The sequence below is a fragment of the Paramormyrops kingsleyae genome, unplaced genomic scaffold, assembly GCF_048594095.1.
Source record: "Paramormyrops kingsleyae isolate MSU_618 unplaced genomic scaffold, PKINGS_0.4 ups62, whole genome shotgun sequence".
Taxonomy (NCBI): domain Eukaryota; kingdom Metazoa; phylum Chordata; class Actinopteri; order Osteoglossiformes; family Mormyridae; genus Paramormyrops; species Paramormyrops kingsleyae.
Genome location: NW_027326000.1, coordinates 89,141 through 103,801, shown reverse-complemented (window position 1 = coordinate 103,801; position 14,661 = coordinate 89,141). Strand labels below are relative to the sequence as shown.

Here is a 14,661-nt window from a genome sequence, read left to right as displayed (position 1 = left end):
TTTGCTCAATGACTGGGTGTCCATGAATTTTGACAACCCTGTTGTAATTAGCAGAGGGGCAATTACAGGAACAGGCAGTCAAGCTTAAACACAATGTGTCACAATATGATTGAGCAGGGACTGTGAGCAGGGAGGATTTATTCAGAATATTTGTAATAACACTGTACATATCAACACTGCATAGAACACTGCAAAGGTAAGTCATATAATCATCATATGATACACAAATACTTACATAGGAAAGTTTCTGGATTTACTCAGAATACTGGTAATAACATTGTACATTTGAACAATGCAAACAACACTGCAAAGGTGAGTCAGATAATCATCATATGTAAATATTTGCATAGAAATGGTTTTAGAAGATTATCCTTAAAATAAGTAAACAATGTCTCTTGAAATGAACTATATAAGCTTGTGTGCAAAACAGATATTCTGAGGTGAAAGGTAACATGTAACAACAGCATAATATAGAGTTCAGTTCAGAATAAATAGGATGACATGAAGGACCCTGTATTGATCTTCACAGTTGACTTTATCCTGAGGTGACTGACTATAGATACTCCCAGGGTGCTGCTCTGTAGATGAAGGTTAGCTTATATACATGTGTAGCTTGTCCTAAAAAAGCTTATCTGCTGCCCAGTAAAGTCGCTCAAGTCCTTAGATAAAATGAATTGTAACAGATCCTCCATTATCTGGTGACCACTAACCCAGGAATTTGGTGATTGAACAAGATCTGGAAAACTTGAGACTGTAGGCAAAAAATATAGAATTACACTCTTTAGATCCTTCAGACTTCTGTGTTCTTCTCCCCCAGTAATACCTCCTCTGCGCTTGGTTCATTGTGATCAGCAGGTGATGATGCCTCCATCTCTTGATTCTCACATGATCCCTGCAAAAGTGTGTCAGGTGATTGATTTTATATTATTTTTTCATCAAAGAAGTAATGTAGCCATCATGTAATTGTGTTTACTATTAGAGGTCGACCGATGTATCGGTTTTGCCGATTAATCGGCACCGATAGTTGATTCCCGGAACTATCGGTTATCGGCAAAAATCCACGCCGATAGTTTTTCCGGGTTGCGTCAGAGCTGAAGCGGCTGAGAACGGTCCGTTGTCCTTATACAGTGCGAGAGCCAACATATATATCTATGGCAAGAGCCGCCTCTATAGGCAAAAATCGCTGTAAAGCACATGCTTTTGTTTTGACACGTGATACTGTTAGTTGCAAGGAGAGCGCAAGCTGCCTGGAGAGAGCGCGGTGCACGGACAACGCTGACACTTCAAATGCACGTTTAAAACACAGACAGCGAAAAGGTATGTATACAGTACACTACAGTACATGTTCTCATCTCAATATAAAGTAATTCATTTGTTGATTAGATTCTGCATTGGAGAAAGAACAGCAGTATGTTTGTCGACAAGGCTGAGAGGACGCTAACATTAGCAGTACATCAAGCGGTTAAAATAATGTGGCAAAAATACACGCAAGTCCGACCCAAATGTTTAATGTAATGATTGTTACCATCAGGAATGCATTCGATTTCAGTTCTTTTTATCTTCAGGCACAGGGTGCGATTTGCCGGGGGGATCCGACTGGAGCGCTTCGAAACAGTGAATCTTTTTGCGACGCAGTGTTTTACTGATTCGGAGTTTCAAAAAGCTCTGTTGATACTTTGCTCACCTTCTCTATATAATATATTTGTTGTTTGAAATGAAATCATTACTATTATAGGCCTAACTTACGATGTTTTTATTAAATTTGTTATCACGTAATACAGCTCCCTTCGTATTAAAACCATTTCATGACGTGACACTCATTATCTGGTTCTTGCCTAAAAACTAAAAAGACGGGTATATAATGAGCGTTGGTAACAGATTACACAAAGTTTGGTCAACCTCTGCCTATGGAGAGAGAAAAAAGTTTTCAAAATAGAAGCAAATATAGTGGGAGACTACACATATAATATACATTTATATAATTAATATTATATATAATTATAATATTATATAATTATATAATTATTATTATAATTCATTTTGTATGTAACTTTTTTTTATTTATTTGGAGTGTTACTTTTTCTTTCAGTTTGAAAGCATGTCTTTAATTTACCTCAATATTTATTAATATATTCATATTTATTTCATATAGCACATTTTCATGATTCAGTACTGTTTTTTTGTTTGGTTTTTGTAATAAAGTTTAGTACTATTTTACATGTAGTTGTGTTTGTGTTTTAATTTAGTTTTTTTTTTTTTTTATCCAGTATCCATTTTAAAAACGGTTTATCCAGTATCCATAATTAAATCGGTTAATTAATCGGTTATCGGCAAGTACGGACCAACCTAGCTATCGGTATCGGTAAAATTCAATATCGGTCGACCTCTATTTACTATATCTACCAGGTAAAAGGACTTGTTTTAATGTGACAAAATATTTTTAAATGTTACCCAAAAATTATAGCATGAATGAAATACTCCAACTCTCATGCATACAGACTTTCATTGAGAAGTTAACTTCCTCATTCTTTTACACAAATGCACTGTAAAAACTGACAGGTAACTGTGTCCTTGGATCCAAAGTGGAGTAAATGACAGGAACCCTGAGAATCACAGAGTTCTTGTTCCTCTGTTTACCTCCTCTGTGTTTGGTCCTTTGGGATCAGTAAGGGACAATGCTTCAGTCTCCTCATTGTCACGTGATCCATACAGAAGTGACAGTATTAATTTAAATACTCCATATTACTGGGTTTCACCAAACACAGCGCAGTGACCATGATGTGATATTTACCTTTCAGTTTACATTATTTTAGTTTCCATGTAATCAAACAGTAATGAAATGTTGGAATTACCAGCAACCTACAACCTTACAACTACAGCACTTAATTAAAAATCCAAACTTTTTAAATATTCACAGTGGTTAAGTAGGGAGACTGTTGATAGGAAGCCAGCAAGTGGTATTTACTTTTCATCTTACAGCAAACACTGGAGGTTACCATGAGAGGGTTTAGATACTTTATCTTTAAAAAAAAACCAGGATGCAATATGTAGTCCGATGGCATAGAAATCAAACAGTACAAACAGTTGACGTATATACATTAGAGGTCGACCGATGTATCGGTTTTGCCGATTAATCGGCACCGATAGTTGATTCCCGGAACTATCGGTTATCGGCAAAAATCCACGCCGATAGTTTTTCCGGGTTGCGTCAGAGCTGAAGCGGCTGAGAACGGTCCGTTGTCCTTATACAGTGCGAGAGCCAACATATATATCTATGGCAAGAGCCGCCTCTATAGGCGAAAATCACTGTAAAGCACATGCTTTTGTTTTGACACGTGATACTGTTAGTTGCAAGGAGAGCGCGAGCTGCCTGGAGAGAGCGCGGTGCACGGACAACGCTGACACTTCAAATGCACGTTTAAAACACAGACAGCGAAAAGGTATGTATACAGTACACTACAGTACATGTTTTCATCTCAATATAAAGTAATTCATTTGTTGATTAGATTCTGCATTGGAGAAAGAACAGCAGTATGTTTGTCGACAAGGCTGAGGACGCTAACATTAGCAGTACATCAAGCGGTTAAAATAATGTGGCAAAAATACACGCAAGTCCGACCCAAATGTTTAATGTAATGATTGTTACCATCAGGAATGCGTTCGATTTCAGTTCTTTTTATCTTCAGGCACAGGGTGCGATTTGCCGGGGGGATCCGACTGGAGCGCTTCGAAACAGTGAATCTTTTTGCGACGCAGTGTTTTACTGATTCGGAGTTTCAAAAAGCTCTGTTGATACTTTGCTCACCTTCTCTATATAATATATTTGTTGTTTGAAATGAAATCATTACTATTATAGGCCTAACTTACGATGTTTTTATTAAATTTGTTATCACGTAATACAGCTCCCTTCGTATTAAAACCATTTCATGACGTGACACTCATTATCTGGTTCTTGCCTAAAAAGACGGGTATATAATGAGCGTTGGTAACAGATTACACAAAGTTTGGTCAACCTCTGCCTATGGAGAGAGAAAAAAGTTTTCAAAATAGAAGCAAATATAGTGGGAGACTACACATATAATATACATTTATATAATTAATATTATATATAATTATAATATTATATAATTATATAATTATTATTATAATTCATTTTGTATGTAACTTTTTTTTATTTATTTGGAGTGTTACTTTTTCTTTCAGTTTGAAAGCATGTCTTTAATTTACCTCAATATTTATTAATATATTCATATTTATTTCATATAGCACATTTTCATGATTCAGTACTGTTTTTTTGTTTGGTTTTTGTAATAAAGTTTAGTACTATTTTACATGTAGTTGTGTTTGTGTTTTAATTTAGTTTTTTTTTTTTTTATCCAGTATCCATTTTAAAAACGGTTTATCCAGTATCCATAATTAAATCGGTTAATTAATCGGTTATCGGCAAGTACGGACCAACCTAGCTATCGGTATCGGTAAAATTCAATATCGGTCGACCTCTAGTCAGGGATATGTGAGATGGTAAGCTAACATTCAGTATTCATACTTGACATTTTGAATCCATAAGAAATGGGCAGGGATAAAGGGGTAGGGTGACTCTGATATGGGCCAAATCATTATGGCTGGATGACTGGGTCAGAGCATCTCCAAACCACAGGGCTTGTGTGGTGCTCATAGTCAGCCGTGGTGAGTAACCTACCGACAGCACATGGCACAGTGGGCGCAGGACAACCATCTCACCAGCAGGGGTCACTGTATGTTTGTTACAGTCACCAAAACAGCCTTCATGCTCTCTATGCTGTGCATTCTGGTCTTGGGCCTGTAAACCTCAGCTGTGTTTCTTCATCATCCATGGTTCCTTTAAATCAGAGCTAGATAAGATTTTAACAACTCTGAGCTATTAGTTAAGTTCTCCCCAAGCGAGCTTGATGGGCTGAATGGCCTCCTCTCGTTTGTAAATTTCTTATGTTCTTATCATAATCAGACCGGTTTCTGTGCGGCTGGAAAAGCTCGATATCTGAAGCGCCACTCAAAGCCCTTTCCCTCGAGTCCCCATCTGAACGTGGTCTGGGGCCCCTGCTGGTTTGGGGGGCAGCTCTCACCAGGTTTGCCACCTTGGCGGCACCCAGGAGGTCAGCTGGAAGGGGGGACAGGCTGTTAGGGAGGGGGGACTTGGTCTGGAACTGGGTGCCAACCCCTCCCACACCAGTGACCCCTGTACCCCCAAGCTGCTTGTCCATAGGGCAGCCAGAAGGAGGCACTGTTTCCTCTGAGATCCCTCTGAAGGGGTGGCAATGCCTTTCTTTAGGAATACACAAAGATACTTTCCAGTTACCATTTCCTGTTTACATTCCTTACAGTTGAAACTAACAGTTTAAACCTCTGAGATCTGAGCTTTTTGTAGCCTTCCGCTAAACCATGATACTGAACAATCATTGTTTTCAGACCTTTTGAGAGTTGCTTTGAGGATCCCATGCTGTCATTCTTCAGAGGAGAGTTAAAGAGAAGCACAACTTGCAATTGGCCACCTTAGATTCTGTTTCTCATGATTGGATAGACCTGTCTATGAAGTTCAAGGCTTAACGAGCTAATCAAACCAATTTGGTGTTGCAAGTAATCAATATTGAGTAGTTATATGCATTCAAATCAGGGTACCCAAATTTTTGCACAGTCAGTTTTTCACATTTGATTAAAAAAAATTATACAACTGAATACTGCTTTAACAAAAATCTTTGTTTGGAAAACACCCAAGTACTCAGATGTTCCTAGGAAATACCACTGTTAAACACACCACTGTTATCTTTTTTGGTGGAAGTAGAGTAAATAATTATGCAGGCTGAGAGGGGTTCCCAAACTTTTTCATATGACTGTACCAGAGTCTATATGCTGATTATCCAAGCTTGTCATCACTAATATACATTTCTTTGGTTTAATCAACCTTTTTCTGAGATTCAGTATTATATGACCACCTTCGCTATGATGTTAAACACCAGAGGACCATGAGCATGGAGAATTTACTGACATGTTCCTGTGTGCTGCAGTCATAATAAGGGCTCTTCCTCTACCTCAGACTCCATACTTACAGGGAAGGATGAAGAGCACAAGGGCCACAGATTTGCTACAGACACAATTATGTATAATAATCTGAGGGAAGATGGTCAGACTGATGTAGAGAAACAGGCCCCAGGACAGCAGCCAGAGGGGGAGATGCGTCTTGGGTACCTACCTGGTCTGGCTCAGGATCTTTGGGTCTCTGAAAATGGGCGAATTCTTGTTTTATTCTAAGGAAAATATAATAATGTTATTAGAACAGAGCATTCTCAGAATATCACATTTGACATAAAACTGTCAATCATCATGTGTATTTTACTGATGTCCAATATCGCCTTAAAATGTATAATTCCATCATCTATAAGAATTAATAGGATTATGGAGTTGAACTGTGACGAACCTACTGAACATTCGAATATTTAACACATCATTGTACACATTTAAAACATTTTATGATACCAATCATAATCATTATGTTTAATGTAGATTCTGCTTGTTTATGCATATGGAATGAAACATCTGCAACATCAAATAATGTGATAATAAAAATAAAAAAAAACATGTAATATGGCAACCTGTAAATCTGCCAAAAATGCAGCATGTTAACACATGAGGAGAGGATGCAGTGGATGTCATGGATACATCTGCAGAGAGACATTGTGGTTCCTCTTGATTCTTATATTAAATGTGGTTAGCAGAGGAAGCCACATATGATTATTTTATTATATCTGTGTAGTTTACGTGGTGACTCAGTGGGTAACACTGGCACCTCACACCCCCCGGCTTGGGCTCTGTGTAGTTTGCGTGGTGACTCAGTGGGTAACACTGGCACCTCACACCCCCCGGCTTGGGCTCTGTGTAGTTTACGTGGTGACTCAGTGGGTAACACTGGCACCTCACACCCCCCGGCTTGGGCTCTGTGTAGTTTACGTGGTGACTCAGTGGGTAACACTGGCACCTCACACCCCCCGGCTTGGGCTCTGTGTAGTTTACGTGGTGACTCAGTGGGTAACACTGGCACCTCACACCTCCCGGCTTGGGCTCTGTGTAGTTTGCGTGGTGACTCAGTGGGTAACACTGGCACCTCACACCCCCCGGCTTGGGCTCTGTGTAGTTTACGTGGTGACTCAGTGGGTAACACTGGCACCTCACACCCCCCGGCTTGGGCTCTGTGTAGTTTACGTGGTGACTCAGTGGGTAACACTGGCACCTCACACCCCCCGGCTTGGGCTCTGTGTAGTTTACGTGGTGACTCAGTGGGTAACACTGGCACCTCACACCCCCCGGCTTGGGCTCTGTGTAGTTTACGTGGTGACTCAGTGGGTAACACTGGCACCTCACACCCCCCGGCTTGGGCTCTGTGTAGTTTACGTGGTGACTCAGTGGGTAACACTGGCACCTCACACCTCCCGGCTTGGGCTCTGTGTAGTTTGCGTGGTGACTCAGTGGGTAACACTGGCACCTCACACCCCCCGGCTTGGGCTCTGTGTAGTTTACGTGGTGACTCAGTGGGTAACACTGGCACCTCACACCCCCCGGCTTGGGCTCTGTGTAGTTTACGTGGTGACTCAGTGGGTAACACTGGCACCTCACACCCCCCGGCTTGGGCTCTGTGTAGTTTACGTGGTGACTCAGTGGGTAACACTGGCACCTCACACCTCCCGGCTTGGGCTCTGTGTAGTTTACGTGGTGACTCAGTGGGTAACACTGGCACCTCACACCCTCCGGCTTGGGCTCTGTGTAGTTTACGTGGTGACTCAGTGGGTAACACTGGCACCTCACACCCCCCGGCTTGGGTTCTGTGTAGTTTATATGCTCTCTCCATGTTTCCCCAGATACAGTGGTACCTCAGTTCTCTAACTCATTAGAACTCAAATTTCTTAAAAGTCGAACCAACCAGTTTGAAAAAAAATTACGTAGGACTCGATCTGAATCTCAGAAGTCAAATGCCGACCTAAGATAACTTGTACACGCGGGGAAATGAGTCACGTGGCACGTCTCTCAGCGGAAACAAAGGGTAAAGCTTCAGTCTCAGCCTCACATTAGCTGTGATAGCATTGTGCATGTGTACACTAGCTGAATACATATATTTAGACAGTAAAAATACATTTAGACAATGATAGACAGTAACAGTAATTATTATTATATAATAAAATACGTTAAAAAATAAATATTTCTTATTATTTTAATATGAATAATAAACCATTAATATGTTTAATTATAATAATATTGTTGTGCCGAGCGGGGACGGAACGGACACAAAGACGCAGACGTCAGGGTATCGGGGAATATGGGGTTTAATTACAGGTAAGGCAGGCAAAACGCAGACGGACAATACAATGACCGGACTGGGGAAACAAACTGAAACGCGGACTAAATACATACAGAGGACTAATGACAACAACAAGAAACAGCTGATCACACGGGGATTCCACACGGGGTTAACGAGGGGGCGTGGCACACGGAAGGAGCGGACAACAGGGGCAGAACAAATTGTTTGAATACATTTTCTTCCTTTACAAATTACTGTTTTTATAAATGTGCTTAGATGTGTTTAGTACAGTATATGCTCTTCTTGTTTTATCCAGTTCATTTTGTGTTTAAATGCTAAAAAAAACATATTTAAGTGTAATTTTTTGGGGCCGAGAACCAATTAATTGGTCTTCCATTTTTTCTTATGGGGAAAATTCGATCAGAACTCGAACTTTTTAGGATTTGATCCGGAGTTCTGAACGGATTAAGTTTGAGTTCTGAGGTACCACTGTCCTCTGTTTTCTTTCCAGTCCTAAAACATGAGGTCAGGTCAACTGGCATCTCTGAATGTCCCCTCGCATGTGAATGTGTGTGTTTGCTCTGTGATGGACTGGCATCCTGCCCAGGGTGTCCCCTTCCAGTGTGCTTCCAGTGACAGGTGCCAGGCTCACTGTGACGGATGGATGGGTGGGTTTCTTATACATTTCTACCATTTTTTCTGAAAAAAAATACTTATATTACAAACAAAAATGTCTACTCACTGTATCTTTTTGTCCGACCCTGTAAATATAAAAGAAACAACTATGCAAGAGCTCAAAACAGTAATGTCAACATGCTAGGAAAGTCCCGGTTCACATATTCAGCCTTTATGGTAAGTTATGCATCATATCTCTGTTATACTTACAGTATGCAGACATCTGTATAACAAACCAGCTAAAGAGAAAGACAGACCCAGAAATCAGGACAATCAGCCGTAGATCCACTGGCTGTTTTCCTGTGTCTGAAATGACATCATCACAACAATCACTGAGAACTGAGGTCAGTAAATGAGCAGTAAGTGACTGATATCAAACCACAGGAATCCACATAGTATTTCATAAAGGGTTTGTACAATTTAGCGGCATTGTTTAGAGGAAGCTTATGTAATAAAAAGGACATTTGCAGGAGGAACTTCTGAAAGTTCTAGTGTATTTACCTGCTTTGAGTTTTAATGCTACAGCCAGGGCAACAGAATTCAGGAGAGGGAGACCAAAAGCCCCTGAGAAATATAGAAATTTACGTTGTTTGGCTGAAAAGTAGAGAGAAAAGCATTAGTTATACAGCTCTGTCTGTACATTTAAACAGCCATATTAGTGTATTCTTTTCAAGACCTGAAAGATTTTTAATATTATCTTTGCACTTTTTAAAAATAACATTTATTTTTAACTATTATGTCAAAATGAAAAAGTGATTTTTACCAAGAAATTTCTCCCGTTTCCAGTCTTGAAAACATGATGTAAGAGTAAGAATGTTGATGAACACATATTCGCACATCTTTATAGGTCGTCCTGTGGTCAAAATAAATTTTAGTTTTTAATACAATAGAGATTATTATTATACATACATGCATACAAACAAAATACCTACCTTAAGGCACAGCCTGAAAATAACAATTCTGTATGGAATACATTGAAATTAATATTTTTATTTAAAGCAAAATACAATTCAATAAGGATTCATGCCAGACATTATTACAAAACTTTATTATTTGCATCACAAACAGAAATTTCTGATTTTAAGAATTTAGAAAAACCATTTACCAAAAACAACAAAGTTCTCTTTAAGACAAATAGTTTCCTTACAGTTAAAAGTTTTCCTTACCTCTGTCATTTTCTATAATCACACTTAGATACTGGAAACCTAATATTAGATGAAGCAGGAAGAAAATTCCTAGAAGGATTTTCTGAGCCAAATCTGAAAACATCAAAACATGTAAACAACATATTAAATAAACAAAAAATAGGTCTTCATTAAACATTATCTCTCTATTTACTTTTTGGCATGATATCTTAGTAGAGTGGATAGTTGCTCTTGTAAAAAGCCCTCATGTTCCTTGGCTGTTATAGGACCATGCAGAGCATCATCAGACCTAAAGACTCCCACAAGATGGCTGCCCACACCAACAGACACTGTGGGCCGATGGTGTGCTTTGGCTTTCTCCAAATGTAACCCCATCCAGATGTAGGAAATGACTTATCAGACCATGTCATTCTTTCCCATTGTTCAGAGATCCATGTTCTGTACTCCTTACACCATATGTTCATTATTCATTGGCCTTGGATAGAAGCCATTTCTGAATGGCAGCGTAAACGGCACTCTGGCTCTTTCACAGCCCTGTCATTTAACATCAGGTATACTAAACCTACGGCTGATCACGTAATCAGTGCATGTCAGGGCCCTCACATAGCAAGTCGGCAGATAGTGCATGATATGCCCATCATTTAATGTCAGACGTGCACTGAAAAAAATGTTGGAAATTTTAAATCAACTTAAACATTTTTAAATGATCACAAAATATTCTAAATTACCTCAGTGTAAATTTATTCAGTCTAACCTGTAAAAAACAGGTTCAGCTATAAACGTAAGGCAGTTACATTTAAATGAATAAACTAATTATGTTCAACTATTGGAATGGAAGAGCACACTGAATGAACAACAGCTTTGTTTTATTTTTTCTGTGCAGCTTCATCTTCCAAAATAGTGCTACCACAGACTAACATACCTCAGATTAAGCAACATGGCTTTTGGAGGTACAAGTTTACTTGGCAAGCATTATTTTATTTATTTCGCAACAAATTATTAGCACATTTTTGTCAACTAGCGTTCCACACATTTACAATAAACAGCATACGTCATACTTTGTCAATATGCTAGTTCTCTTATATGTTTTAATTGAGGCAGCTTCTAATATTTAGTGCGATCGATTACTTCAAATATTTTAAGTTGATTCAGCATTTCCAACATTTTATTTTCTTCCGATCTGTCAGGGACAAAGCTGGGAAAGTAAAGTTTTCCATGGCATTTGTGATCTATTGGCATCACATATAACTTGCACATTAATGGAATATGTATGGTATGTTTTCCGTTTCCGTAAACGTGCTTGTGAATTGGGGGGGGATTCCTTACAGATATTTTCCCTATGCACACAGACATGCTACCTATTTTCCAGAGGCAGAGAAATTTCACTGCAATCCAGACATGCACTTTCCCCTGCAGTTTTTAAACAAGCTCCGGTGTCAGGGTCTGTACAGTCTGACCCCGCCCTCTGTGACCCTTCCCCATTTCCCCGTGTGGCTCAGTATGTAAACCCGGGGGTCATGGGTTTGAAGTTAGCACATCCCCGACTTGTGTGTTCTGGATTTTGTTCGAGTTTTGTTTGGTTTCCCTAGTGTTGATGATACCCCCTCCCTGTGATAGGATTTGGTTTTTTGTATCAGTCTTGTATTTCCAGTGTTTTCTATCAAGGCATCGTGGCATGGCGCAGGCAGGAAAAGGTGATGATCCACTGGTGGCTCACAAGACAACAGGGGTTTATTAGGGAACGGAACAATGGGGAAGGCAAAAAAAATAAAGGACCACAAGAAGATGAAAGCAAATGGGGGAAACAAAAACTAACTACAAAAATATCAAAAAGGTAACAAGGGAAAAAGAGCAACACAGGGAGCAGAACTAGAAAAACCAAACAGAGCAGCAACAAGACAGTAACTTGAACACATTCTAACCCAATGACCAATGAACCAAATGAACCAAGAAGTTAAATACACAAGCGAGACTGTGCCAATGAGGACACGGGAGAGAAGCATTAACCTAACAACCAATCAAAACAGATGAAACTAGAACTAGGAAGGTTAAACTAGAGAACACTAATCAAATACTGGAAATACAAGACTGATACAAATTAAAAGTACAAAAAAACAAATAACACAGGGACCATGGATGGGAGAACTATGACAGTTCTGGTTGCTGAATAAATAAAGGGCTTGGGGACAGTGTCTGGCTGAGTAAGCTAAGCTGCTCTGCATGTGACTGAAAGGTCACAGGATCGCGCCCAGCCTGGGAACGTCTGCAGGTCCTTGAGCAAGACCCTAAACCCCCAGCTCCCTGGGTGCCGCTATGGGAGGGCTGCCCTTCACAGCCAGCTTGCGCTCACCTACAGAGAGCACGTTGTGGGGGGGGAGAGAATTCCCCCACAGCATCAATAAAGTATTCATTATTATTATTATGCCTCATCGTGGCTGCCTCCAAAGCACCAGGACTTACCAGTAAAATACCATTAATGATGATAAACTTTAATAACATAGCAACATAGTCCTAGATAAAGAACTCAGGTTCTACTTCCAGGATGAGAAGTATATTTGTTTTTTAACACAGGTCAGTTTGTAGGATGAGCAGACTGTCATCACACATACTGAACCTGAACAGCAGTGTGATTTTGGTGTTCTCAACTTAGCAATTTCTTTGTTAGTTTTAGCAACTTTTCAGACTGCTCTGGCAACTTTTTTTTAACAAAAAGTAACTAGCCACAAGTTTAGCTACTTTTAAAATTTATTTTGTAACTTTTAGCTACTTTTGATGCGACTCGAACACTAAATCACATTTTCCCTCTAAATAACACACAAAAGATTTTCTCTGTCACACACTCAGTCACTACACATAGTCAGTCTGTCCTGTTATTATGCTTGTTACTATGAATGACTGCTAACTAGCTATACACTGCAGTGTGAGTGAGAACAGTGCCAATATTGAAGAAAACCACTGAGCAGCTAACTAGCCAAGCAGCACAACAACCGATAGAGAGAAGTACACATCATATTTGCGTAAACTTTCTAGTTGCAATTGTTCAGTGAGATAGCATATATGATATACCTTGTTAGGTACCGTGTTAAGTAACTACCAATGCACTGATTGTAGGTATGTTAAGGATGTGTGCCAAACAGAACTGATCATAGTTTAATAGAAAATTTAATACTTACAGTGACCCCCCTTCAAAAATGTATCAGAGTGCTTACGTTTAGCAAGATACCAGACAAAATACTTGACACAGATGCAGGCACATATTCCAAAAGCAGCTAATGTAATCAGAATAGAATATCCTGAAAACAGAAAGATCACATTAGTCTGGGTTGTACACTTGTCCACACTAGTCCCACATGCTATGACTAATAAACAAATAAAATTCAATTGTTTCTGTTTCAAAAATCAAAGCTCATTTAAACTGTTCTTGTTTTTCCTTCTGCTCTCCTTACAAAAGTAAAATTCACACAATCCCAGTCACATGACCCCAACCCTCACAATTACACAGACAGTAACATTAATGCAAACAGTGTCATAAACCACTTGAACTGTGAACACAGACAAGTTTTATCCATCCATCCATCCCCCTGCTGTCCAGACCCACACATAAGTCATATTTAATGACTTTTGGCCAATCAGGGCTCTGGAATCAAACCCTTATCACTGGTGGTGTGAAGCCACAGCTGTGCCCATTGAGCCACTCAACCACAATATGCAGTGTGATAGATAAATTATAAATAAACCTCTCTGTTAATAAGACTCTAGACCTCTCAGTTGATAGTAAAGTAATCACTTTTATTCGAGCACACTCTGGTACCAGGTACCAAGTAACCCCGAGCAAAAAGAGCAACCAGTTGATAAACCATAATTCCCAATTCCCTATAAGGACTTCTAAGTCCTGATTGGTCACAAAACACCAACAAACCGAGCTCAAACGTATAACAAACACAATTCTCCTGCTCTATTGGTTCACCTTGGTAGCAAGGTAAAGTCCACACATTTTGCTCAATTTACTCGACTTCTAGACTCTACTTGAGATATGTATATAGATATTGATTATATGACATTGAATCACTGTTAATGTTTAGGTGTTCCATTGATTAATGATTAACACATTGATGTATTGCCATTGAATCACTGCAAATACACGGTTAACATATGATTAGTATGATTAACATGATCACTAATACATTTGCACTACCGCGTAACATATTGTATATTGTCTACTGCGACTATTTTATAAAGCTATAATTCTTTGTGCACTAGTTGGGGCAGCTTCGAGTGTCTTCCTGCAGGTGGTTTCTCCCCCCCCCCCCCCCCCCTTGCTCCACTGTCTGCCTCTCCATGGTCCGATCTCTCTTCAGGGTCTGCGGAACTAACTGCAGGCAGCTATCACGAAGCAAGGTCACACAGTATTCAAAACAATCTCTTCTTGCCTAAGGCCTAAAACATAACAGACCCAATATCCCTCACAGGCCTACAAATGTCCAATTTTCCTTCCACAGCAGAAGTTATTAAGAAAAT

At 39.5% G+C, this 14,661-nt stretch overlaps 1 protein-coding gene and 1 long non-coding RNA gene across 5 annotated transcripts in view; one reads left to right on the top strand and one right to left on the bottom strand.

The window, feature by feature from the left end:
• Positions 1–121: 121 nt before the first annotated feature.
• Positions 122–14,661, bottom strand: part of LOC111859307 (uncharacterized) — a 37,665-nt gene continuing 23,125 nt past the window's right edge. For 2 of the 4 annotated variants that reach the window (XM_072708290.1, XM_072708292.1), the window contains exons 12-19: positions 13,317–13,436; positions 10,165–10,257; positions 9,762–9,851; positions 9,500–9,592; positions 9,209–9,304; positions 9,066–9,084; positions 6,227–6,281; positions 122–892 (exon numbers count right to left, since the gene is read on the bottom strand). In XM_072708290.1, coding sequence (XP_072564391.1) covers positions 791–892; positions 6,227–6,281; positions 9,066–9,084; positions 9,209–9,304; positions 9,500–9,592; positions 9,762–9,851; positions 10,165–10,257; positions 13,317–13,436 — 668 coding nt within the window. In that variant the 3' untranslated portion in view covers positions 122–790. The remainder of the gene's footprint in view (positions 893–6,226; positions 6,282–9,065; positions 9,085–9,208; positions 9,305–9,499; positions 9,593–9,761; positions 9,852–10,164; positions 10,258–13,316; positions 13,437–14,661) is intronic. The other 2 variants (XR_011988236.1, XM_072708291.1) reach the window with 2 other exon arrangements.
• On the top strand, positions 3,352–4,331 carry LOC140586444 (uncharacterized). Its single transcript, XR_011988237.1, has 2 exons — positions 3,352–3,440; positions 3,687–4,331. It is a non-coding gene; the product is annotated as an uncharacterized lncRNA (long non-coding RNA).